Source organism: Asterias amurensis, chromosome 17 (genome assembly GCF_032118995.1).
Source record: "Asterias amurensis chromosome 17, ASM3211899v1".
NCBI lineage: Eukaryota > Metazoa > Echinodermata > Asteroidea > Forcipulatida > Asteriidae > Asterias > Asterias amurensis.
In genome coordinates this window covers 5,147,781-5,173,272 of record NC_092664.1, presented here as the reverse complement: position 1 = coordinate 5,173,272, position 25,492 = coordinate 5,147,781, and the positions used below count along the sequence as shown (strand labels likewise).

At 38.4% G+C, this 25,492-nt stretch overlaps 2 protein-coding genes and 3 non-coding genes across 11 annotated transcripts in view; all 5 read left to right on the top strand.

Annotated features, from left to right (window-relative positions):
- LOC139950191 (calmodulin-regulated spectrin-associated protein 1-B-like) overlaps nucleotides 1–10,275 on the top strand; it is a 68,589-nt gene extending 58,314 nt beyond the window's left edge. For 5 of the 7 annotated variants that reach the window (XM_071948830.1, XM_071948834.1, XM_071948827.1 and 2 more), the window contains 5 exons: nucleotides 486–596; nucleotides 2,314–2,649; nucleotides 7,006–7,124; nucleotides 7,787–7,950; nucleotides 8,983–10,275. In XM_071948830.1, the coding sequence (XP_071804931.1) occupies nucleotides 486–596; nucleotides 2,314–2,649; nucleotides 7,006–7,124; nucleotides 7,787–7,950; nucleotides 8,983–9,106 (854 nt within the window). In that variant the 3' untranslated portion in view covers nucleotides 9,107–10,275. The remainder of the gene's footprint in view (nucleotides 1–485; nucleotides 597–2,313; nucleotides 2,650–7,005; nucleotides 7,125–7,786; nucleotides 7,951–8,982) is intronic. The other 2 variants (XM_071948831.1, XM_071948833.1) reach the window with 2 other exon arrangements.
- A 5,035-nt stretch (nucleotides 10,276–15,310) lies between these two features.
- Nucleotides 15,311–23,900, top strand: LOC139949861 (stromal cell-derived factor 2-like). Its single transcript, XM_071948419.1, has 6 exons — nucleotides 15,311–15,432; nucleotides 17,783–17,898; nucleotides 19,047–19,129; nucleotides 20,273–20,412; nucleotides 21,845–21,926; nucleotides 23,033–23,900. Exons 1-6 carry the CDS (start codon nucleotides 15,342–15,344, stop codon nucleotides 23,178–23,180), a joined length of 660 nt encoding a protein of 219 aa, XP_071804520.1. The 5' UTR covers nucleotides 15,311–15,341; the 3' UTR covers nucleotides 23,181–23,900.
- On the top strand, nucleotides 16,033–16,115 carry Trnaf-gaa (transfer RNA phenylalanine (anticodon GAA)). Its single transcript has one exon. It is a non-coding gene; the product is annotated as a tRNA-Phe (tRNA).
- Nucleotides 16,427–16,509, top strand: Trnal-uaa (transfer RNA leucine (anticodon UAA)). Its single transcript has one exon. It is a non-coding gene; the product is annotated as a tRNA-Leu (tRNA).
- Nucleotides 16,821–16,903, top strand: Trnal-uaa (transfer RNA leucine (anticodon UAA)). The gene has a single exon. It is a non-coding gene; the product is annotated as a tRNA-Leu (tRNA).
- Nucleotides 23,901–25,492: the final 1,592 nt, after the last annotated feature.

Below are 25,492 nucleotides of genomic sequence, written 5' to 3'. Positions count from 1 at the left end.
ATCTGGAGTGAAACTATCCATGCAGAAAGAATGATCCCTAATAGGAATTCACAATCTGAGATTTGTTACGCGGTAACGCTTCTCAGATTCAAATTTGGGGTATAAAAACTGTTATCTTTTTACATACATGTAACCTCATTACTTCAAAGTGAAATGTTTCTCAAAATGCTTTATTACATATACTCTCAATCGCTGCTATAGACTTCTAACCAACAATTTTTATTGCTATAAATGATTAGGTGATGACCGAACACATATCTTCCATTAAAGCATGTGATTTCATGGGCTTAATAGGTACAGAATTCTGAAGTACACAAATTCATGAAATTGCATACAACATACAGCGCTAGCTGAAAGCATCGGCTTTGGCTACAGTTTTTATCCAGATCACTGCATCAGCATTCTGGCTATACCAAACAGCCATAGCCCAAAGCAAGAAGATATTAAGTTCCAATATGGCCTTCTACATCCATTTCAACTACCAGGTGTCCAGAAGAAATCCTTCACACTGAGTGCGCCCTCTAGTGACGATAGTGGTTGGCCCTCGCGTGGCAGTCAAGCGCCACATGGGGGTTTAAGTGGTGGCGGAGCGCCGGGTATGTTTGCGTGGAGTGCTTTCAGCTCATCGCTAATCCACTCACAAGTCATCGTTATTTTCATACTAACAGAGTTTTTCTTTCATGTTTCTAACATTGTTTCCTCCATTGCGTTGCCCATGTTTGGGTTCATTAAATGAAGGTTTTTGAAGATCAGTGCAGTCTTCAGTGTACAGAATTAACCGTTTCAGCCCGAACAGTGACTTTAGTTGACTGTGCCTTAAAGGCATTGGACACTATTGGTAATTGCTCAAAAAAAGTGTTGGCATTAAAACTTACTTGGTAACAAGCAATGGAGAGCTGTTCACAGTATAAAACAACGTAGTTTTTGAGAAGGAGGTAATTTCCCACTAAAATATTAAAAGACTTTCAGCCTGAACCCTTTTATAGGCATCTACACGCACACAAATTTGTGCAACAGGGGTGTTTTTCCTTTCATTAATCTCTTGCAACTTGGATGACCATTTGAGTTCAAATTTTCACAGATTTGTTATTATTCGTATGCATATGTTGGGATACACAAAGTGAAAATACTGGACTTTGACAATTACCAAATGTGTCCAGTGACTTTTAGTCTTAATTTCAATGATGCTATCGAAACCATCCCAATAAAGAGTGTTTTAAAATGTCGTCCATACTTTTTCCCATATTTTTCTAACATTAATTTGTTTTCCTTTTAAGTTAACTTTTAGTTTGCCACAAAATTAAATTCCTTTGCAAAGCAACAAAGTTCATTGCCAAAATCTGCATTTACTGATTTAAATATTTGCATATTCATTTCAATATATTTGCATAAATGAGTGTGCTCCTTATTTGAGTAAATGTGAAAAGTTCAGGAGTGTTCGCTTTAAAAGCAGCGTTTTCAAATCATGGTGCCGCTTAATTGGCGAGTCGTTTTTTTGAGTGGTCAAGCACATCAGACAGGTCCGGGGCCCAGCTGTAGCTGTTTTATCAGAAAATATTTTTGAACAATTTTCTGCTAAGCGGAAATGAGCCAGTCACAAATTGTACATGTGACATGGTCGTTTGGCTGGTAACCATATTCTGGTAAGCATAATTTGTTGTGCTTAAGCAGCTCTGTTACATTTGGCCCTGGTGTTTCTGATCAGGCTTCCTGACGGGAACATAACCTGTTTTAGCAAGAATCGCAAAATAAATCAGGTTGAAAACACCTCAGCTTGAGGTATTCCTGGGCTGTTTCAGGGTTCATTGTCAAACTATCTCGAGTAAACTTATCCCAAAAGCTGTCATTCAAACTAAGAGTTAATAAAAAGGTATAAAACTCACTCATTGGACGTACTGTCCAAATGTCACCAAATGTCACCATCTCTCACCAACTGTCACCAACTGTCACCCTATGTCACCATGACTTCAGATTCTTCTGCTCATCTTGAACAAGTTAATTCATTTCATTACTCATTGTCATTTGCTTCACTCTGACTGCCTGAACTAATAATATTCGAATGGCCTAGAAACCTGAAGAATAGTCCTTTGTAAATAATGACAACGTTTGTTGCTCCATTTAGAGATCAAATTGTCATCGTCTGGCACATTTCAAGTAAAAGACTCTCACTTTACAGGACATGTTTTTGTTTGGAAGTTGGAAGACAGGCTGCTGGGTGACACACTTTCAGAATGGGTTTTCATAACCTCTGCCTATGCATATTTATTTACACATTTTGCACTAACTTTCACTATCATATCACAACCCTCACAGAAAAAACTGAGCCTGAGCCAACCACTTCACCACCCAATCAGCAGACTGTCCCGCCCGAAACTAAAAAAGGCGCTGCTGGTACTAAAATCCCAAAAGCGGTGAAGAAATCCCCTCCTCAACTGTCTCCCGAAAAGGTTGCCAAGCAACCACCGCCCGAATCCCCTAAGGTCATTAAGGTCAAAGAGCCCAATAGCCCGGAGCCCAATGGTAAGAAGGAGAAACTGCCGCTTGTCAAAGGTCATCTGGAGGAGAAGGTCACGGGGTCGTGTGCGGCCAGTGTCGTCTCGCTGGACAGTAGTGGCTCGGGAGGCGGTGGTGCAGCCGTGGACTACCAGGGTTTGTGGACCGTGATTTATTGTGTCTGCTAATTCGACGTTTTGTCACCCTGTGTGTTTTGGACTCCCAACCCCCTGCATGTAAAAGCCTTTGACGCCATTTTGAGTTGATTTGATTTGCATGGTTGAGCTTCATTATGGTTTACTGGTGATCCCTATAGTTGTCTGCAATGTTTGTTCTGTTGTACAGGACCCCCATATCCAAATATCGCTGTGTAGCAAGCTTTGCCTTTACATTACACCTTTATAGCATACAACAAAAGTAGGGGGAACATGTGTATATACAGGAACCTGAGAGCAGAGTCTGGCTGAACACACAGAGAACCCTACAGAGACAATCAAAGTGTTATTTAATGTCCCGTTTTACCTCACCCTAAACCTTGCATGTAAACGCTTGTGACTATGCTGCATTATTTTGTGTGCATACTTGTATCAGTGGTAGACATGCACGCTTGATGTATTGCAAAAGCGTTGCCCCAAAATACATCTTCAAATTAGTGTTTGACCTTTGCCCCCTGTGGTAGTCTGGTTCCTTGATGGTTTCCCAGTGAATGCATTCATTTTAGACACTGCATCTCTTTAAACGTATTGATCCCTATATCCCTCCACATCCGTCTTTCAAATATAAAGGTCTTACCTGTTTTTCCCATTTACCCCAGAAAGTTCTTTGCCTCTTATTATATATAGAAATATTGGATGCATGAGTGCATGGACGCAGAATATAATCGAAAGGTGAAATCTGGAACATTTTATTACACAAGGCGAAACTGAGTGAAATTATAAAGACAGATTTCACCGAGTTCTCAATTCCATCTGTTTATACCCAGTACCCATTCTGTCCCCTCGAAACCCATGAGCACCCAGGAATTTGAATTCTCAGTTCCACCCCTTATACCCAATACCCATTCTCTCCCCTAATAACCCATGATTCAAACATAAGCACCTATAATCTTGAGTTCCAAATTCCAAATTCCACCCATTATACCCAGTATCCATTCTGTCCCCTCGAAACCCATGAGCACCCAGGAACTTTAATTCTCAATTCCACCCCTTATACCCAATACCCATTCTCTCCCCTAATAACCCATGGTTCAAACATTAGCACCTATAATCTTGAGTTCCAAATTCCAAATTCCACCCATTATACCCTGTATCCATTCTGTCCCATAACCCATGCTTCACACATAAGCACCCATGATTTTTAATTCCTGTTGTACCCAGTACCCATTCTGTCCCCTATTAACCCAAGAATCAGACGTCAGAACCCATGATCTTGAATTCCCCTTTCCACCCATTATACCCAATACCCATTCTGTCCCCTCATAACCGATGATTCAGACATAAGCACCCATGATTTTTCAATTCCCCTTATACCAATACCCATTCTGTGGCATGGTTGGCTTGCGCGTAAAGCACTCTCCTCTCACCAAGGTTCGATACCCAGCCAGGGCCATGTGAGTTGAGTTGTGCGTTGGTTCTCTGCTGTGCCACGAGGGTTTTCCAGACCATCCGGTTTTCCTCCCTCGGGAAAAAAAATCAAACACTTCCGATCTTTGGCTGTGCTCCGTGGTCATAATGGGTTGATGTGGCTGGCAGCCAAAGGCGCCCTTGCATGCCTGCTTCTCGAACATGTAGCCGCGTCCTTGGCAATTCTGTTCTTAGGAGTACAGGATGATTAGCCCCCCAAATTATTATTATTATTATTATTACTTTGTCCCCTCATAACCGATGATTCAGACATTAGTAAGCACCCATGATTTTTCAATTCCCCTTATACCCAATACCCATTTTGTCCCCTAATAACCCATGAGTCAGACCTCAGCGCCTATGATCTTGAATATCCAATCCCACCCAATACCCATTCTGCACTTTGTAACCCATGATTTAGACACCAGCATCAATGATCTTGAATTCCCCTTTCCACCCATTATACCAATTCTGCACCTTGTAACCCATGATTTAGACACCAGTGATCTTGAATTCCCCTTTCCACCCATTATACCCATTCTGCACCTTGTAACCCATGATTTAGACACCAGTGATCTTGAATTCCCCTTTCCACCCATTATACCCATTCTGCACCTTGTAACCCATGATTTAGACACCAGTTATCTTGATTTCCCCTTTCCACCCATTATACCCATTCTGCACCTTGTAACCCATGATTTAGACACCAGTGATCTTGATTTCCCCTTTCCACCCATTATACCCATTCTGCACCTTGTAACCCATGATTTAGACACCAGTGATCTTGATTTCCCCTTTCCACCCATTATACCCATTCTGCACTTTGTAACCCATGATTTAGACACCAGTGATCTTGATTTCCCCTTTCCACCCATTATACCCATTACCTATAATATAAACCCATGTGTAAAGAAACCCCAGACAAGGCTCATATTGCTGTCTATTTCTCTACCTGTACATCCTCTCTTCATGCTATGCCTTCAGACTCTCCCAGCATTCAAACTATTTCCACCAATCAGCTGTTTCAGTGTTTAGTATTTGACCAATCACCACGTTTGTAACAAACACATTACTGCCATTTTCAAGATGGTAGATCAACCTAAGCTGTACGGTATCTTCCTTTAAAGGCAAAGTATACGTTTGGTTTTTCAAACCAGTTGATTGTTTTAATAAACGTAGATGTACATGTATACAACAAAACTAACATGTAAAAAGTTCATTTAAAAAGGTGGTTTCGTTTTTGAGATTTTGCGAAATTCCCGATTGAATACATGTCCACGCATGATCGAATAAATTGATCAGTGTACATAAACTTGTGTTCTGGCTTAACAGAGCTGTGGGGACTTTTACCCAATGCTTTTTCTTTGTTAAACTGGGTCCCTTAAAGGGGCAAAGTGAATAAAAAAGGATTTAGAAAAGGGAATAATAGAACAATACATAGATGGACTACACATGATGTCATTGACTGCCAACTTTTATGAAACATGCACGCGTGAAAGGCTATCATAGATCTTTATCACGTGTGGTCATCTTGATTTCACTCCATTCCAACTCAATGTAACTAAACTGAGGCTGGACCAAAAAAATAGTCTGGTGCCATGCGCAATGAATGTTAGCATTCATTACTGTTATTGGAAACAGGGAACATGACCAAGCTGGTCACAGTGTGATAAAGGTCTATTGGCTGAGAGTCTTGCACAGCGCATTCACATGTGCACTTTTCCATTCGGTCGATGATGCTACATGTGCAATCCATCCATTTTTAATGTCGTACTGTGCATTCCCTCTATAACAAGTCCCATCACTCTCTTTGTTTAAAAGTTATGTGAACATTGAACTGAAATACCTCGTTTGTTAAACCAAGTCAAGTTTATCCCTTGCATGAAGAGATGCATGAAGCTAAGTCCAAGTCCAAATTGGCGGCTACATTTATGCCTTTGACTCTATCACCTCATCATCATGCATTGAAGTATAGACCATCTGAACTTTATTTACATTAAGTGTGACCTTGTGCATTATTTGGGTATTCTGGCAGGCAAGATACTGCACTGGTCGTATGGGAAAGTTGACATTTTTTGTCATAATTTCCACATACATTGTAAATCCAAGAGTTATAAAAGTAAAAGCTGGGCAAGTTTTGAGATGTGCCCCCCTTCCATCATAAGAATTAGACAGTGCAATCTCCATAAAATATAAGATTTTATGTTTTCTTCCATTGAGCTGTGTACAAATCGTGCCTGCAGGAAGTCCATGCTCTGTGGCTCTTTTGTAAACATGTGATGTCACAGGTCACATTGTCTGTAGCAGGTCCTTAGTAACGCCCTTAGTAACAGTTGGAGCCACAGCTGTAGCTGCCAATAAGCAATTTGCATGTTAGATTGGAATATTGTCTGTTACACATAAATTTGAATTCCTCAGCCTATAGAGACGGTTACTACATGTATGTCACATGATTCGGGGCAAGCTTTTGCGTAGTTACGTAAGAGACGGCGAACATCCATACACTACCTGAATGGATGTGCATAGCACAATGTCTCTAGGGTTTGCTCATCTGGAGGTTGCTATGCAAAGGTTTGCCACCGAACCATTTAACATAGCAACTGTCTCTATAGTCTGAGGAATTCAAAAGTAAGCGACAGATTGTGACTAAGCAAGTCATTGTACCATACATTATTCAAATCTAACTCGCAAATGGCTTATTCGGGTACGGCTTAAGTAATGCAAGATTCCCTCATTTGTCTAATTTATATTTCTTGCTCGAAGAAACTTTCGCTTCCAATTGGCCTTTAATGACACCGTAGCTACGTGAAGCATTTACATGTACATGGTACCGAGAGCCAGGTTTATTGTATAGTTATTTATTTGTTGATTGTGTGTTTGAATTTGACAGGTCCCAAGTTATACGTGAAACCAACCACTAAGTCGAATCGTCATATCATCACAAATGCTATCTCTCATTGTGTGCTTGCTGGAGAGGTCAATAAGGACCATAAAGATAAAGTCTTAGAGGTAAGTCGTGTAGGGTGTCGTGGCTGAGCGCCGAATAAGAGCACCAAATTCAAGCTCTGGTGATTCTGTTCAGCAGAGTGTGGGTTCGGGAGTCCTGACACTTGCTTCTCCCACCCAGGGGTAAATGGGTACCTGTGAGGGCAGAGATGGTTCTTGTGATTGATTTAGCCGAGTAGCGCATATTAATGTTGCACAAGGCTGTATACTCCCCAGGGAGCTGAGATGGTTTAAAGACACTGGACACTATTAGTAATTGTCAACGACGGCTCTTTTCACTTGGTGTATCTCAACATATGCATAAAATCACAAACATTTGAAAATTTGAGCTCAATATTGGTCGTCGTTGCGAGATAATAATGAAAGAAAAAAACCCTTGTCACACGAAGTTGTGTGCTTTCATAGATGCTTGATTTCGAGACCTCAAAATCTAATTCTGAGGTCTCAAAATCAAATTTGTGGAAAAATACTTTTTTCTCAAAAACTACGTTACTTCAGAGGGAGCCGTTTGTCACGATGTTTGATACTATCAACAGCTCCCCATTACTCGTTACCAAGTAAGGTTTTAAGGTTTTGACATTTTACGGGTGTTTGTTGTATGTTCATGTATGTATATTGTTCTTTTAAAGTATTCTATTATTACTTTTATTAAATTGTTTTCTCAGGAGCTAGCCAAGGCTGATGCTAAACATTTCATCATCTTATTCCGTGACGCCCAGCTCCAATTCCGCTCAGTCTACAGCTACTCACCAGACACTGAAGAGCTTTGGAAACTCTTTGGTGTCGGTCCCAGACATATTACTCAAAAGATGTATGAGAATCTATACAAGTGAGTAGTCAGTCATGAGATCTTTCATGTTGAGAAAATTGTTGAGAAGTACTACTTTGGGGAGGGGGTCCTCAAAAGTAGTGCTCTCTGTAGAACCTGAAAGATGTGGAAAACTTTTTATTAGCAATGTTAGTGAAATCTCTTTACACTAATAATAGTAAACCAGAAGGGAAACTGGCTGAAAGTATTTTGGGTTGAACAAGAAAAAATTGCTAGAGCGGTATACGAATCTACGACCTTGGGATTAACTCGATTCCGTCACCCAACCAAATAGAAATTTAACATAGTTGGAAGGGGTTGATTCAAAAGAAGGCACTATCAGAAGTAGTTTGGACACACCAGTCAGAAACCATACAACCGTCGTGTCGTGTAGTCGAAGATCACACCAAAGTTTACGATAGAACTTGGGAAGCGGCAGGAGAGGAATCAACTTAAGGGGTTGCAACTTTTTTATTTCAAATATTAAGTCAGAGTTTAGATGTAGTAGAGTCTAATGCTCCTCCTTAGGAGAAGGCATTCCCCTGATTTTGTTCTTTCTCATTTTCTTCGATGAGATAAATGGAAGTGTTGTGGCCGAGCGGTTAAGAGCATCAAATTCAAACTATGGTGTTTCTGATCAGCAGAGTTTGGGTTCGAATCCCCAGCCGCGACACTTGTGTCCTTAAGCAAGACACTTAACCATTGCTTCGTCCTTCGGATGGGACGAACAATGTAAAGCCATTGGTCCCATGTGTTGTGTAACGCATGTAAAAGAACCCATTGCACTTATTGAAAAGAGAAGGGGTTTGCCCCGTTGTTCCTGGCTGTGGCTGCTGTATGCGCCGTAGCACCTTGTAAACTCATAAGGGGCTAAATAATTGAGTCTCAGGATTCATCACTGCAATAACCTATCTTTCTGAAAGTTTGTATATACTAAGAGCCTTGAGTACCTTGTTTGGTAGTTACGTTAGCTTTATAAGACTTCAATATTATTATTATTATTATAGTTTGTTCACACGTTTATTGATTTTGTTTTTCGTTTGTGACATTCAGATACAATTCCGGAAGTAAACAGTTCAGCAAGATTCCCTCCAAGACAATGTCTGTATCGGTCGATGGTCTAACCATCGGATCTTCCTATTGGCTGAGTAAAAAAGGACCGCCAAAGAAAAGATGAGTCACTGACTTTGATTGGTCAGACAGTTGCTGTAGTTTCATTGTAGATATATTTAAGGTAATAGAATATTTAACTTGCATCAGTCTCTCCAGGTGGAATGGTTCAGTGTCATAAAAAAAAACTGTTAAGAAAAACACCATGCGCCAAATAATTCATTAAGAATAAAACTAGTAGGGGACCAGTCACTACCAGTGAATTAAATGATGTTTTGACTGGTGACAAGTCATTTGCTAAGCAAGATAATTTGTGCTAAGCAAAATTTTCTTATGATAAACTGCTCGTTGACCCACTGCCCAATATCACAAAATTTGCTAAGCTGATTTTTTTGTTATCAAGTTTAGCTCGAAGCCAGTAAGAATTTAAAGACTTTGTAAAGACTTTGCATCTTGACTTGGTAAACAGATTCCAGTAATTGTATTGTGCTTGATAACATTTAGCGCATAATTATAGTGATATATACACTGTTTGTTGAACCCTTTTTTCATTATTTTTGTCCAGATTTTTTTTCCAAAACGTTTCTTCTATACATTTTGAGGTAATATTTTTGACAATTTGTCGGAAGTGTGAATATCCATCAGTCTTCTGAAAGTGTTTGTGTTCAGAGGCTTCTAGTTCTATGCCACACAAAAGTAGAAACTTTGCATGGTGGCGATACAGGGTGGGTTCGATTTGCTTCCCTGGGTGGCCCCGGTCTGCCCCCGGTACATTCGAATAGCTTTGACGTCATTCCAGGGAATCACCTGGGTAAGCCCCAAGTGCCCTGCTTGTGGAACGGGTCACTTGGGGCTGGCTCGAGGTGCATGACGTCACATTTTCTGCTTAAACAGCTCTATTCATTGTGTTTAAAAGAAAATTATATTGGTGGCATTTTGTAGTCTGCAATAAAGCAAACATTGAAGCTGTTGTATGCCGTATCAATTATAAAACAAAATAGTTGAAGATACACTGTAAGAACAAATTCATTGCATTAAAACACAGTAAAAAGTTTCTCAATACAAGGACAAGTTATATGAATATTATAAATACAAAAAACAAAATGTTCGAGGTTGTAAGCTCTAAACAAACATTCAAAGAATAAAGTTGAAGGCACACTTAACAAATAATTTCATTGTATTAAAGGGAGAAGTTGTATGAATATACAAATAAACAAAATATTCCAAGTTGTTTCTGTGAGTTTTCTAAAAAAGAAAAGAAATGCTTTGTTCAAGTGCCGTTTAGTAAATTAACATTAACAAATAACTTACCATATATCATAAAACATAATACATATATGCCAGTGCAATGTTGTATAGTTGTTGCAAAGTCGTAATTGTTATATTAAACGGTAAACAGATTGTTCAAAATAATAGCGAACTTTAAAATATTTTATAGTTTTCTGCTGCAGAATTGTAAACAAGGTATTGTACAATCAAGTTATTTGGTATTTTGGAAGAAAACTTTGCCAATTTAAAAATAAATTTAATACAAATGACAAGCAGTTTCTAAACATGTAAAAGCATTTGTAATTCGGCTTAATGACTTCAGACGGCTATGGCTATGAGTGGATTGCGGCTCAATCATGCAAGTGAGGTATAAATCCTCCTTAGCAACACCCTTAGCAACAGTCATAGCCGTAGCCATAAATTTGGATCCAGCCTGACTTATCCTGACCTATACTCTATTGGTCAGGCTCCTGATAGTTCTTGGTTAGTTGAACAGTATGGCGGACGTGATGGGAGTGTACTGTTTGTTTTGGGTGTATACACTGACACAAATTTACCCAAACCATACAGTGCTGTGTCTGCCATATCTCAAAAAGGCTTAGATTTGTAAGCAGTTATTGGTCAGGCATTATGGTAGATTCTATATACCAGCGTAAAAACCCTTCCCCGTTTTGGTAATTTATTTCGGCATTATTTATGCGAATTATAGTCTTTTTTGGTCTAAAGTAATATTTATAACTTCAATCATTAAAAAGGGTATTTTTGAAGGTCCCTCAAAGTTTGCTATAAAACACAAGGTTTTTTAAAATTATGGTCAATTATAATTGGATTGTGTATTATAATTTCTCACATACAAGTTAGACCTTTGATAGACCTTATTGCAAATACTCGTGGCATTGAATGAGTTGCATGCTGGTCTAGCTTGATCGCTAGCTAAACCAGCATGCACTGATTTTTTAAGAAAAGGTCAATGGACAAAAACATAAAAGAATTTTTTTTTTTTTTCCGTATAATTTTACAGAGGCTGATGAAGGTGTTGGCTATTAGGCTTATGCAAGTCTTTTGAGAATTTTTGTTTTTTTAGTTTGTTATACAACAACGACAACGTTTGTATGTTGGTTTTAGAAGTTTCCGATTTCTTTCAGCCATTCTATGCATTGAATTGGTCTCTTTAAATAGGGGTCGGCGATTTTGGCATAGAGCCATAGAAATAAAACCCGGAGAACGCCAAGCTCGACCGCCCAGTGGGTCGTCTATGGACGCGGCATATCGCACCAGGTGACACGCATGTATGGCAAAATGATCGGGTATGGCAATGCACATAAACCGTTTGTACGTTATTGGTCAATGTTCATGACGCCTACTGTATGGCAAAATAATATCACTGACGGATGTGTTTGGCAAAACAGTCATGTACATAATATGCTAATTGTGCCATACACGCGCAACTACAAATTTGGTCTCACAACGACATCGCATGCACAATGTCACACTTGCTGTTCTCCGCGTTCTATTTCTATTTGTAGATCAGATATTGATGGCCTGGATCTAGCAAGTGGGATGAGATTGCCTGTTAAAGGTTACCAAGTTCAAAGCTAGTAGAGTTTAATGAATTTCTTATCACTAGCAATGTTGAGAGGGCATTTGCTCAATTTGTAAAAAACTTTTTGAAAATACTCCACAAAATTGTGAATTTTTACTTTTAACAAATGACACACCCATGATCTATGAAATGGTATTTCCCATCCAATCAGCATAGTTTTTGCTTTGTGCCACTGTGGAGTATTTCAATGTGTCTTTTTGTTAGGTTTCTTATGTACTGAAAAAAATGTATGGGACCATGTAATCACACCAACTTCTCGAAGAAATATACACAAATTGAATTCAACAACAATAAACGCGTTTATTACAGTCAGTAGAAGTTGATTGCATCACAGAATATAAAGCATACAAGCACACAAAAATTTGCTAATCAAAAATAAGGTACCAGACTGAAAACCATATAGTTACCATTGCACCAACCGGTACCCTGTTAGTTTCTTGCTAAGCAAAACAACTTGCCAAGCATCATTTTCAGCTCAACAGCTTTATGAAAATGGGCCCTGGCAAAAAGTTGCATTTTTGTGAAGCCGTCTTTTGGGAGGGGATTCTGTTGTATTAAAATTACTCCACGCTTAAAGAAAATGTTTACAAGTTCATAAGCTGGGCTATATATCAAGTCTGTTTTTAAAATATCAAAATAAAATATTGTGTATTTGGTTATTAAGTAAACGCATATTCCATTTCCCAAAGAAATTCTTTAAAATAATAGTAGTATCGTTGAAGGAATTTGAAGTATTGTTATGCTAACTTAAAATATGTACGATTGAGGAAAAGTGTTGTACCAACCAATCAGTAAATGGTATCAGCTCATAAATATGTATGAGACAGCTATTATGAAATGTATAACATATGTTAATGCTAGAGTGTTTAAACGATGTTTGTGTGAATAGTTCGAAGGAAACCAAAGTTTCAATGAAAGAGGTAAAACGTCAACAAAAATGATAAATTGTTGTTGTGTTTACTTCTGTGGCTCTTAAAGTGTTTACTATTTATTTCTTTGTTTTCTTTTGGAGCTTTAAACAAATTGCACAGATTGCAGTTGTATTTTTTAACTTTATTAAAATTGTATTAAAAATTGCCTATAAATTTATTGCAAATATCATTTCTAAATTATACATTTTGTTCAGGGTTTTGAGTTCACTAAAGCATTTGTATATAAAGCAAGCAAAATGTGTAGGGTTAGAAAGATGAAACGTACAATAAAAATACATCGGCTTCAAATTGATTTATGTATATACTTTGTTATGGCTTGGCCAACTAAATAAAAAAGTCTGTGATATTAAAGAATACATGTGTGAAACTTGGTTTTCTTATAAAATACTTTGTAATAATCGGGCAAGATAAAAACTTAAGGACACTTAAGCACTAGCATTTCGTCCTTCGGATGGGACGTAAAGCCGTAGGTCCTGTGTGTTTTGTAATGCACGTATAAGTACCCAGTGAACACTTATCGCCAAGAGAAGGGGTTTGCCCCGGTGTTTCTGGCAGTGGCTGTTGAATGCTGTCCCCCTTCCAGGTCTGGAATTGACATTAAATTTTCCAATGGAAGTGCCCTTTACAAAATGAAATCGGCCTTGCCCTTCCAACATGTTCAAAGATGAAATTCCAGGCCTGCCCTTCAAGAGCGGATTTTCAAGGCCTGAACTCACATGCAAGATTTACATTTTACGATAAAAACCCCAATTGCATTCTAATTTGTAGCATGGCTAGATCAAACATTTGATGCTCACGATCTATACTTAACTAGGCGACTATACTTAAAATCTTTTTATTGTGAAATCAGCGGTTAGCGTTCTGGTAATTGCAAGTCGATCCTGCAGTCTAACCACTGGACCAAGTAGCCCTTGTTGGACTCCTCCGTTGCTATGGATGGACCAAGGTGACCTAGTGCAGAGTGCTAATATCTGATCAGGATGAGTGGACAAATAAAACCAAACAGTTCTTCTGGGTGGTACGTTGCTCTCTGATGCTCAAGATTAACTGTTATCTTCCTCTGAGGTACTCAGAAGTGTTATAACCACACGATCATCTTTTCCCTGCCAGAGCATCTCTCCTTCAAATTGAACTTGTCCTTGTTTCCGCGCACGCAGTAAAATTCCCACCAGCTTGTTCGAGATTGTAACATACACCTCAAAAAGTTTCCCAAACGTCACCCGATACAATCCATCGTCATTGCTTTTCTGTCCGACATTCCGAATGATACGGATTAGATTTTGGATTTCGCCCGAGATGCGTTGTCCAGCAGCCTGCCCTCGCATGGCGGTCATACTCCCAGAAACGGGGTGTGCGTATTCGGGATCATCTGGACGAAGCTTTTGGCGAGTTGATGCCCCTTCCCACTCTGAGAAGGGATTTATGAGTTGCTTGTCTTTGTGTTTCTGTTCTACGGCTTCCAGGCTGCAATTCTGTTTTGGATCTGTTCGCACTGGCCGCTAGTGGTGGTTCTCTCATTTTCAGAATAATCCGACTCGGCCATCTTTAATCTTTTGTTGCAGATGTACTTTCAGTCACAGTAAAGTAGGCTATAGGAGCAAGGAGGTCTGTCGCATCACTTTGTTGTTTCAGTTAAATTGGAATGAAATGGTTGGCAGTTTGAGAGTTATCAGTCATAAGCAGCCAAAACAACTCGTTCACATTAGGCTTACCTACTCAAGTTGAGTCTATAATAACACCATGGAGGAAGGAATAATACACTTGTGTTAGCATGGTTTAGTGAGCTTATTCAAATCTTGTCATGTCTGTCACTCCGTGTAACTTCTTTGGATTTGCAATGTACATGTTGCATCCCTTGCACCATGCATGCTCTCTCGAGTTAGCTTCCTAGCTAGCTAGTGGCTAGCATTAGCAACCCAAGATTTTTTTTTATTCACATCTTTTTGTGTATACGCAGGTTTGAAGTTCAGTACATGTTTAACTCATAGCGGCTGGTACAATACGAACACAGACGTCCATTTCAACGAACATTCCACACGTGTTGGGTGATCTCGGTGCACAATATTTGGGGGTTTGTTTACATTTTGTGACCCCAACAATGCGACGTATGCGCAGCACACACCTCCTTTGCTCCTTTGACCCGGAAATAGGTCAGAGTTCAACCTGACGTGTCCCTTCAGTTCATATATCACCAAGTAGTTCTTGGTAAAACACAAATTGAACAATTCAACATATTTATAATAAAATTAACCTCTTTTTTTCTTTTAAATGGTACTGTAATGAGCATTTGTTTTCGAAAATAAAATGCTGTTGTTTGGTTGATCAATTTTTAATGTGTAATTCGAAGGTTTTTTTATTGTCATCATCTATGTGTTTTAAACCTGTTATAAAAAAACCGGTTCGTTGGTTAGCAAACACGTGTACTACACGTAATGTAATTGGCAACGTGATATGCGGGTACCAGGAGATAGATTTCGACACCCACAGAAACCGACAAAATGGAGGAACTGACCAGAATTTTCAGCGCCTTTTGCGCTCTTTTTATCTTCGTTCTATTCTCAGAAAATAACTTTATTGTAGCCAAAGCTGGTAAGTATTATGTTACTTTTCTTTTTAATGCTATTGGACTGGGATTGTCCTTTTCTTTCAGTGATAAATGTGTTGATTTTTTCCCCTCAACTCAACATTTCTCAATTTGCTTGAGGGTGGTATTTCGTTTTCCATTCAACTACGCAGCAACCGCCGCTCGTCAGTCGTCGTTAAAAATTTTTTTTTACTCAATTGATGTTCCTTTTTTGTAAACATTTGTGAAAAAGTGGTGGCAAAATACGGAAATCCGATTATCATTTGTATTCTGGTTATGATGAATATAGAAAATGATCTGTTAGTTAGAAATTGAAATTATTCGAAATTACAAAACAATTACATGACCAAAAAAGAAATAATAATACGTACTGATGTAGGGATTGTAGGATCAGTCAACTATTAAACAGAGGGCGCTTCTTAGACACTCAAATTGTGGTACAGATTTACCAATTTCTGCATGAAAAAACCAACAGGTTTTTATGTCAAGAAAATAAATACAAACAAATTTGATCTGCACGTTAAAAATAAATAAATAAGACACAAACAAAGTGGTGGATAGAAATTTTGAATATATCATACCATTTTTGACAAGTTTTTCCAGTTGTGGAGGTGGCTGAGTGGTTAAGGCGTCAGACTGAAAATCTGATGGGGTTCTCCCCTCGCAGGTTCGAATCCTGTCCTCTGCGTGTTTTTTTTTTTTTATAAGCGTAATATATTCTTTTCCTTGTTTTAAGGAAGGTGGTTACCACAAGTGTTATTTTTCTACACTTGAAATAAACAAATTCGCCACACAATGGTTTTGAAATACTCAAGTTTAATATTTGAGTGAAATTTTCTGGTGATGGGATTTGTCCCTCGCAGGTTCGAATCTTGTTCTCTGCGTGTATAATAAATAAAACACAATATGGTTGAGATTTTGGATTTACTATTCCATACCCCTCTCTTCTCAAATGGAAACAACCATATATATCGAAAATTTACAGGCATTTTCAGAGTTGCAGAGGTGGCCGAGTGGTTAAGGCGTCAGACTTAAAATCTGATGGGGTTCTCCCCTCGCGGGTTCGAATCCTGCCCTCTGCGTGTTTTTTTTTTTATTATAAGTGAAATATCTTCTTTTCCTTGTGTTGAGGAAGGTGGTTACCACAAGTGGTATTTGTCTACACTTGAAGTAAACAAATTCGCCACACAATAGTTTTGAAATACTCAAGTTTAATATTTGAGTGAAATTTTCTGGTAATGGGATTCGTCACTCGCAGGTTCGAATCTTGTTCTCTGTGTGTATAATAAATAAAACACAATATGGTTGAGATTTTGGATTTACTATTCCATACCCTCTCTTCTCAAATGGAAACAACCATATATATCAAAAATTTACAGGAAGTTTCAGAGTTGCAGAGGTGGCCGAGTGGTTAAGGCGTCAGACTTAAAATCTGATGGGGTTCTCCCCTCGCGGGTTCGAATCCTGCCCTCTGTGTGTATTTTCTTTTTTTTATAAGCGAAATATCTTCTGTTCCTTGTGTGGCAGAAGGTGGCTGTGTTATTTGTCTACACTTGAAACAAACCAATTCGCCACATAGTGGTTTCAGAATATTCAATTCAAGTTTATTTGAGTGAAATTTACTGGTGATGTTGTTCGCCCCTTGCTTGCAGGTTCGAATCCTGCCCTCTGAGTGTTTTTTTTTTTTTTTTTTTTTAATTCGAAATATCTTCTTTTCCTTGTGTTGAGGAAGGTGGTTGTGGTATTTGTCTATTGAAATAAACAAACTCACCACACCATGGTTTTGGAATACTCAAGTTTATTTGGTCATGCTTGAAGAACGGATAGTGAGCGATGCACAGGCAACGACATGGGAGGCAACTGGACTAGTAAAGTTTACTACTCGACTAGTCGCGCCTTAAATAGTCGCGACTTTGTCGCAAAAAGTCTCAAAAAATTGATAAATATGGTCAATAGTCCGACAAATGGGCTAAATTTGATATTTGCTCAATAGACCTTTATCCTAATGCCTCCATCTTGGTCATGTACATGTACCCCGTATCGAATAATGATAATGAATGGTAATAATCAAGAATAGTGAGCGATGCACAGGCAACGACAATTAAGAACCAGACTATTTTGTTCTTCCAGCCTCAGTTTGGTAACATTGATATCAATGGGAGAAATTCAAGAAGGCTGCACCATGATAAAGGTCTATTGTGAGATTTGCTTTCTAACCCTGTGGTTTAGGTTGGAGTTAAGATTTTCGACAAAAAATACCCATTCAAATTGATGTAATGCAACAATTGCTCTGACTATTCAAGTATGTGTATATTTCATGTCATTATTTGGTTTTCTCGTTTTTGTTTCTTGCAGATGATTTTGAGTATGAGTATGTAACCTGTGGGTCCCTTATTAAACTTCTTAACACAAGACATAACGTCAGACTTCATTCACATGACATACGATATGGCTCAGGAAGTGGACAACAGGTGAGTTACAACTAGGAGAACTTAAAGGCAGTGGACACTATTGGTAATTTGTCAAAGACAAATCTCTCTCGGTGAATCTCGATATATGCGCAAAACAACAAACCTGTGAAAATTTGAACTCAATTGGTCGTCGAAGTTGCGAGATAATAATGTAAGAAAAAACACCCTTGTCAAACGAAGTTGTGTGCTTTCAGATGCTTGATTTCGAGACCTCAAAATCTAATTTTGAGGTCTCAAAATAAACAAAGTGAAAAATTACTTCCTTCTCAAAAACTACGTTACTTCAGAGGGAGCCGTTTCTCACAAAGTTTTATACTATCAACAGCTCCCTATTGCTTGTTACCAAGTAAGTTTTTATGCTAACAATTATAATGAATAACTACCAATAGTGTCCACTGCCATAGGGTACTTTTTGTTGGACACAAAACACAAATGCTACAGATTTACATGTAACTTACACGGTTGGAAGATAATGATGGTACATGTAGAAAGCTTCCCTTAAAATGATTCTTGCTGAGGTGCTCATGTAGTTTTTGAGAAATGAGTAAGACATTTTCACGGAATGAATTTTTGTCTCAGTGAGACAAAAATTGTTTTAACGTGTACAGCGTATTTATGTGACTCTCCTGAAATCACTGCTTCGTGGTTTCTTTTCCACAAAAACTTGATGACTAATGAAGCTGAAACGACAACTGGTAAATCGTTTTACATACAATTGAGAGATAGTGCACTAGTTATTCCTTAGCGACTAGTGAAATTTACTACATGGCTTCAAAAAAAAATTAATACCCAATATGCATTGCAACATAATTAGGCATGTGGGCGGGTCAAGGGAGAAAAAAAGCGGAAAACATGTCGGATTTTGGGCCAGCGCTTGGAGTCTATATAACATAACAGGCTATGCACTGCAGCGACATACAAAGCATTAACAGAAACATAGGCCACAATTCTTACATGATAACAATATGTTGTTCGTCCTAATTTTCAAGATGTTTTTGTGGCATTCCTTAGACAGGTCCTAGTTGCACTAGTTGCCCAGGCCTCTAGTGTACCATATTCAAGTTGTAGTGGCTAAGTCATGGTGGGAAAGCAGCAGGCCTGAGTGTATCATTTTTTTATTTAAAATAATGTTTGTGTTTTTGTTGTAGTCGGTGACGGGAGTTGAGCCAGTTGCAGATACAAATAGTTTTTGGCAAGTAAAAGGCAAACAGGATCAGCCATGTAGTAGAGGGTAAGTCTGGTACCCAGAATCACTGATTGGAAAATTCCTCTCCATGGGAATGTCTAGTTTTACGTAGCACCCTTAAGCCGATTTTCATGAAACTTTACGCAAGTGCGTTAGTTCGAAGTTATAACACTAACTGTAGTTTTCCCCATGTAGGACCATGGTTTTCATTTTCATTGAAGTGTAATTTTATGTTTGGTTGAATTTTTTTATTTGGTTATATTTTCATATTTTGATGTAATTTTAAAAGAATTTTTTATTGTAAAGGTATGTGTCTTTGAAAATCCTTGGATGATGTGGGTGCACTTCAAATGTAATAAATTATTGTTATTATAATTTAAGACCCCAGTGTTTATGACATGCCCCCTGTGTGATTATGACACAGGACCCTAGTGTTACTGGACTCCAGTTTGGTAATTGTCTTCTCATATCTCTTTCATCCTACACAATCTACATTGGCTACCCATTAGTTTCAGAATTCAGTACAAGATCAACCTCCTGACATTCAAAGCTCTACATGGTTCAGCCCCTCCCTACCTTCAGAGCTGCCTCCCTACCTCCCTACCCTACCGTCTGAGGTCATCGGGCAGCATGCTGTTTGTTCCCCGGACTCGCCTTGCCACTTATGGTGATAGGGCCTTTTCAAACATTGCCCCTCCCCCTTCCCTGCCTCTGGAACTCTCTGCCTAAATATCTTAAATATCTGAGATACATGCGACTTTTCTCACTTCCAAAACTCTCTTAAAACACATCTTTTCAAATTGTCATTTAAACACACTGAGAAATCTTTGAATGACCTAGACTGGTGCCTTTGAATGTTAAACAGAGAAAGTGTGCTCTACAAATGCTGTGTTATTTCTATAAATTGTATTGCATCGTCTTGTGTTGAATTTTATTCCAAAAAACTAAACAAACCCCATATCCTGGGGAAGGGTTACAACAATAACACAATTTAAACTTATAATAAAACAAGGAAGGAGAGGTTAGCAAAAACAAATATTAAATTATGTTTGGGTTTCCTTTAACTTAAAAGCACAGAATATGTACTTCGCAGCACAATTCATAATAGTTTTAGCCTGAGAACTCATAAAGGAAATAAGTTAGGCCTTCTCAGTTATTTATAATAAGATGTGTTTTTTCTTGTTGTAGGACCCCAGTTAAATGTGGCAGTACGATCAGGCTAATGCATCTACAGACCAAACGTAACCTTCATAGTCATACTTTCTCATCTCCGCTTTCTCATAATCAAGAAGTCAGTGGCTTCGGTGAAGAAGGAGTTGGAGACAACGGTAAGTTCAGTTTGGGTTCAAGAAATCTTGGAAACTCTCGTATGAATGTTGAGTAAATCTGGGCACATTTACATAGGGCTGCTTAAAGGGAAGGTACACGTTTGGTAATTGTCAAAGACCAGTGTCCTCACTTGGTGTATCCCATCATAAGCATAAAATAACAAGCCTGTGAAAATTTGGGCTCAATTGGTCATCGGAGTTGCGAGAAAATGATGAAAGAAAAAACACCCTTGTTAGACGAATTTGTGGGCTTTCAGATAGGAATAAAAGACTTCTAGCTAGAAGTCTTTTATTATTTTAATGAGAAATTACCTCTTTCTCAAAAACTACGTCACTTCATGGGAATTCGCTTCCCACAATGTTTTATACTACCAACAGCTCCCCAATGCTCGTTACCAAGTCAGTATTTAAGTTAATATTTGTTTTGAGTAATTACCAAACGTGTACCTCCCCTTTAAAGGGATGGTGTTTGTTTAGTGAACACTCTTAAAATTAATGGCAAGAATAACCCTTGGTTAAAAGCCCACACCAGCTTCCGATTGTATGTAGTATTTTGAGAAACAATCACCTAGAACTATTGTGGTTATGTAAAGAGGTAACAGTTTTTATGCCTAAAGTTTGAACCTGAGAAGTGTTACTGCATTATTGCTCGAGGAGTTGTTATTCAATTGTAAAACACAAGACAGGCTAACTTGTCGAGTAATAAGTTTACTTGTTCCACACTAAAACCACTGGCCTGGGGCCTATGATCCAGTGTAAAATTTGAGCCCTGTGTAAAAAAAATTACAAAAAATATATTACTTGTTTAATTTGGAGCTTTGTATTTGGTGTTGTTGCGGTGGTTTGCGTCTTCTAGGACACCAGCACCACAGCGCTTGGAAACACTAACTAAATAGTTAGTGTTTTTGGTAATTGGGAAAGACTAGTCTTCTCACTTGGTGTATCTCAACCTACAAATAAAATAAGAAACCTGTGAAATTTTGAGCTCAATCGGTTGTCGAAGTTGCGAGATAATAATGAAAGAAAAAATATCCTTGTCACACGAAGTTGTGTGCTTTCAGATGCTTGATTTCGAGACCTCAAATTCTAAATTTAAGGTCTTGAAATCAAATTCGTGGAAAAATTACTTCTTTCTCGAAAACTACGTCACTTCAGAGGGAGCCGTTTCTCACAATGTTTTATACTATCAACAGCTCCCCATTATTCATTACTAAGTAAAGTTCTATGCTAATAATTATTTTGAGTAATTACCAATAGTGTCACTGCCTTTAAGCGCGGTATAAAATATATGTTATTATTATTATTTTATTACTTACTTGGCTGCGTTATAGGACAACTTGTCCCTTGACCTCCTTGGATAAACCGTCCCCTATTAAGTCTGTCAAATATATTATTGAGTATAAAAATGTTAATAATTTATTTTCTCATGAAGGTGATAACTGGGTAATCACATGTTCGACAACCTACTGGGAGAGAGATCTTATGGTACGCTTGAAACATGTCGTCACAAACAGGTAGGTAGCAGAATGACCTTAAGGTAGGGTCACACATTTAGATAGTTGTTGACAATGTAATGCTGATTAGGCAAAACTACAAAGAAAGATACAATAAAAGGTGAAAGTTTCAGCTGAACAGATTTAATGCACATGACGTCATTTCAGTAGGGCGCCCTCACATAGAGGTCGAAAGGAGGTTGTTCATTGGCCAATCCTGTGTGCCGCGCATACAAATCTGTGGGTGTCAATTGTTTCGTCACCGTTTTACCTCCGAGATTGCGGTCAATGCATAAGGTCCATACAGTGTCTACTTGCTGAGAAAACAGCCACAAACTCTCACCATAGTATTTGTATTTATAAGAATGTTGACTTCATCCAGTTTCAACGAGGTGCCAGCGGGTACTAACCGCATTCCTGGTAGCAACGGCATTTACCAATCTATGACCCTAGCTTTGACAAGACATTATACTCTTTATACAATAAAATTAGTGAATAAAGTTTACCTGTTTATTCGGAGGACATAATTATGCGTAAAATCATGCGGTAATCATGTAACAAGCCACATGTGGTGAGACATTGTTGAGGATTGCGTGTACACTGGCCACTGTTTTATGGAGTCCCTATGGTAATAGTTCGGTTGTCGTGGATTTACTCAGATGGACTTGTGCCTAATGCCTTTAATGAAGACCTGTTCCTTTCACATACTGCCAGTATTTTGTAAAGATGGATTAAACTACACTGTCATAAAGCCTTTCATCTCTCTCTGGGATGCCCTCTGAAACCAGATATGGGTTGATGGTCGACAATTACTTAGTGCACGATTTGATCTTAACCTCTAACAGTGACTGGCCAGCAGAACCAGTTAACTTGTTATTTCAATAGTCTATCACATTTTCAATAGTCCATATTTCAAATAAAACAGAGATACTTTCTAACACTTACCACTGGGATAGAAATGGCATCTGAAAACAGCTTCCCAATGATGTGGTTCTTGGTTAGTGTAGTGATTAAAGTTATTTTTTTCTGGAAGTATTTGGCTTCACAATTAGAATCGATAATTGAAGAAGACGAATAAAGTTCAAGAAGTGCCATAACAGTTTCTTATTATTTTTGTTCCCTACCAGTTATTTAACAGTATCCGGTGATGTGTACGGCCGGCCAATCCACGGTCAGAGAGAGATTGTAACAGTACCGAACGCCAACCAGAACAACTTCTGGAAAGCAATGGAGGGAGTTTACTTGAAACCAACGGAGACGAGCGGCCGTGACTGACTAGACGGGGAGCGAGAACTCCGAGATGAGTTATGATAAATCCTTTAAAAAAGTAATATCAAATCTGTTAACCGTATAACACAACTTCGTCAAGCTGCTAAGCAGATATGTACAAGTTTGCTTAGTGCTTATTGACTAGACAGGGATAGAGAACTTCGAGACGATGATAAATTCTAACAAATTACATCAAATCTTTTAACCACAACACAACTTCATCAAGCTGCTAAGCAGATATGTGTGAATTTGCTTAGTGCAGAAAAATTCTGCTCACTAGAAACAGGTAACCTACCAAAGTACCATGGCGTGTATACTATTGTTATTGACTGGTCCTCCAATCTTTTAACCGTAACCCAACTTCATCAAGCTGCTAAGCAGATATGTACAAATTTGCTTAGCACAAAAAGATCATGCTCGCTAGTAACAGGTAACCTACCAAAATACCGCGTCTTGTATATTGTTATTGACTGGTCCTCCCCTAACATTTGCTGAAACTGAGCCCCAGATCAGGGATTGATTTCACAGCTCCATTTACTGTGGAATTCTGCGCTTACAGCCAATAAGCCTTTTTGAGATATGGTGAACGCTTATAGGAGAAGACGATCTTGTGTGGGTGTGTACTGACAGATTTTCCCAAAACAAAAAGTGCAATAATAATATTTCTACTCTATCTCAAAATGGCTTAAATGTGTCTTACATGGAGCTGTAAGTGCAGAAAACCGCTATAAGCAGAGCATTGAAATTTGACCCTGGACTTGAAAGAAATGAAAAATGGGTGTTTGAAAAAAATGCAAATACAATAATTGTTTACAAAAGTTCATCACAGTATAACTGGGTTGACTAACGTGATGTAATATTTCATTTTGAATGCACACTGAGTAGGATTCGGTTTATAAATTGTTTTGTTTTTTTGGTGTATAATCCTGTGTTTTTATTGAAAATCTTGTCAGATCAATTATATGTGCATACATTATTATTTGACTCTTGATCATGCATGTTAACAATAACAATTTATGTAAATTTTCTTCTTTGATCACGCACTGGTTAGTTCCCTAGGAAAGTCTTTGGAGAAAAAAAAGAAAAAGAAAAGTTAACTCAATGCTGTAGGTTCCCCAAAGGGTTAGTAAAAGCTGGTCGAAGTGGTTAAATCATGCCATAAGAGGGCGCTGTTGTGAATGACAATGGACCTTTTTGCAAATACTCATTGCGCAAGGGTAACTGTTGAATGAGGTGCATGCTGATCTAGCTAGCGACAAAACTCGATTGCTAGCTAGACCAACATGCACCTCATTCCATGCATAATGGCATATTTGCGATAAGGTCTATGAGCTGGCATAAACAATCCACTATGGATCACTGATGTTTTAGGTCGAGACTTTATTCCTCACAAACCTAAAAATAAATTTTGATTTGTTTAGTCGTGATCAGAAGGAGCAAGTTGACTTTGAATTTGTTGTGTTTTCATAAAGAGTTTTAATACCACAAAATGCCTTCTGTTTTGTTGCAATTTGCTATTCCATCATATAGTTGAGAATTTTTCGAGTTAAAATCTTGTGTTTGCGCAACTAGGTAAGAACAGTTTCATCTTTGAAAGGAATAGGCTGTTTTCGTTTTGCAAAAAGGCACTTCTATTGGAACAATTTTTGCCCAAGACCTGGGCAACAGAAGACCTGGGCCAAATTACATGGCTCTGCTCAGTGTCAAATTTTGTGCTTCACCATTCTCAGCTTGCTGTGCAAGTGCAAAATGTTTGCGCTAGTTGTGTAAGTGAAGAATGCTTAGTAACTTTTGCGTATGCACGTGCACAGACAAACTTCCATGCTAACCCGTGAAATACACTTGATGTAAGTGCGGAATTCCCTGCTTCTGTAAGCGCTGATTCTTTGCTCATGGTAAGCAGAGTAATGAAATTGGGATCTGGACAGAGCATCAAAAGTTCTAATTAGTTATTAAAAATGATGAGCTATGAAACGTAACTGTTTATTATCATTGTTTCTGACACCAACTAGACCAGGCCGTTGTGCCTTGCAAACCTGACGTTTGTCTTGTAGAGTTGTAGAGAATTGGCTAACCAATGGTTTATTATTCCCTCAGATAGTTCAGTCTAACGTTTTTGTTCAGCATTTTCTAGAGCGTAGAGTTCACTAACGGTTCTGTCTTGTAGTTTTTACTTAAGCGTTTTGTGCATTGAATTTTTGACCTGTTCTTGACTCAGATTTTTGAAGCCAAAGTTGGTGCCAAGGTCCTGCATACATATACTTGTTTTTATACTTGGATGTATGTGATTGTTTACATTTTATAACTCATTATTGATG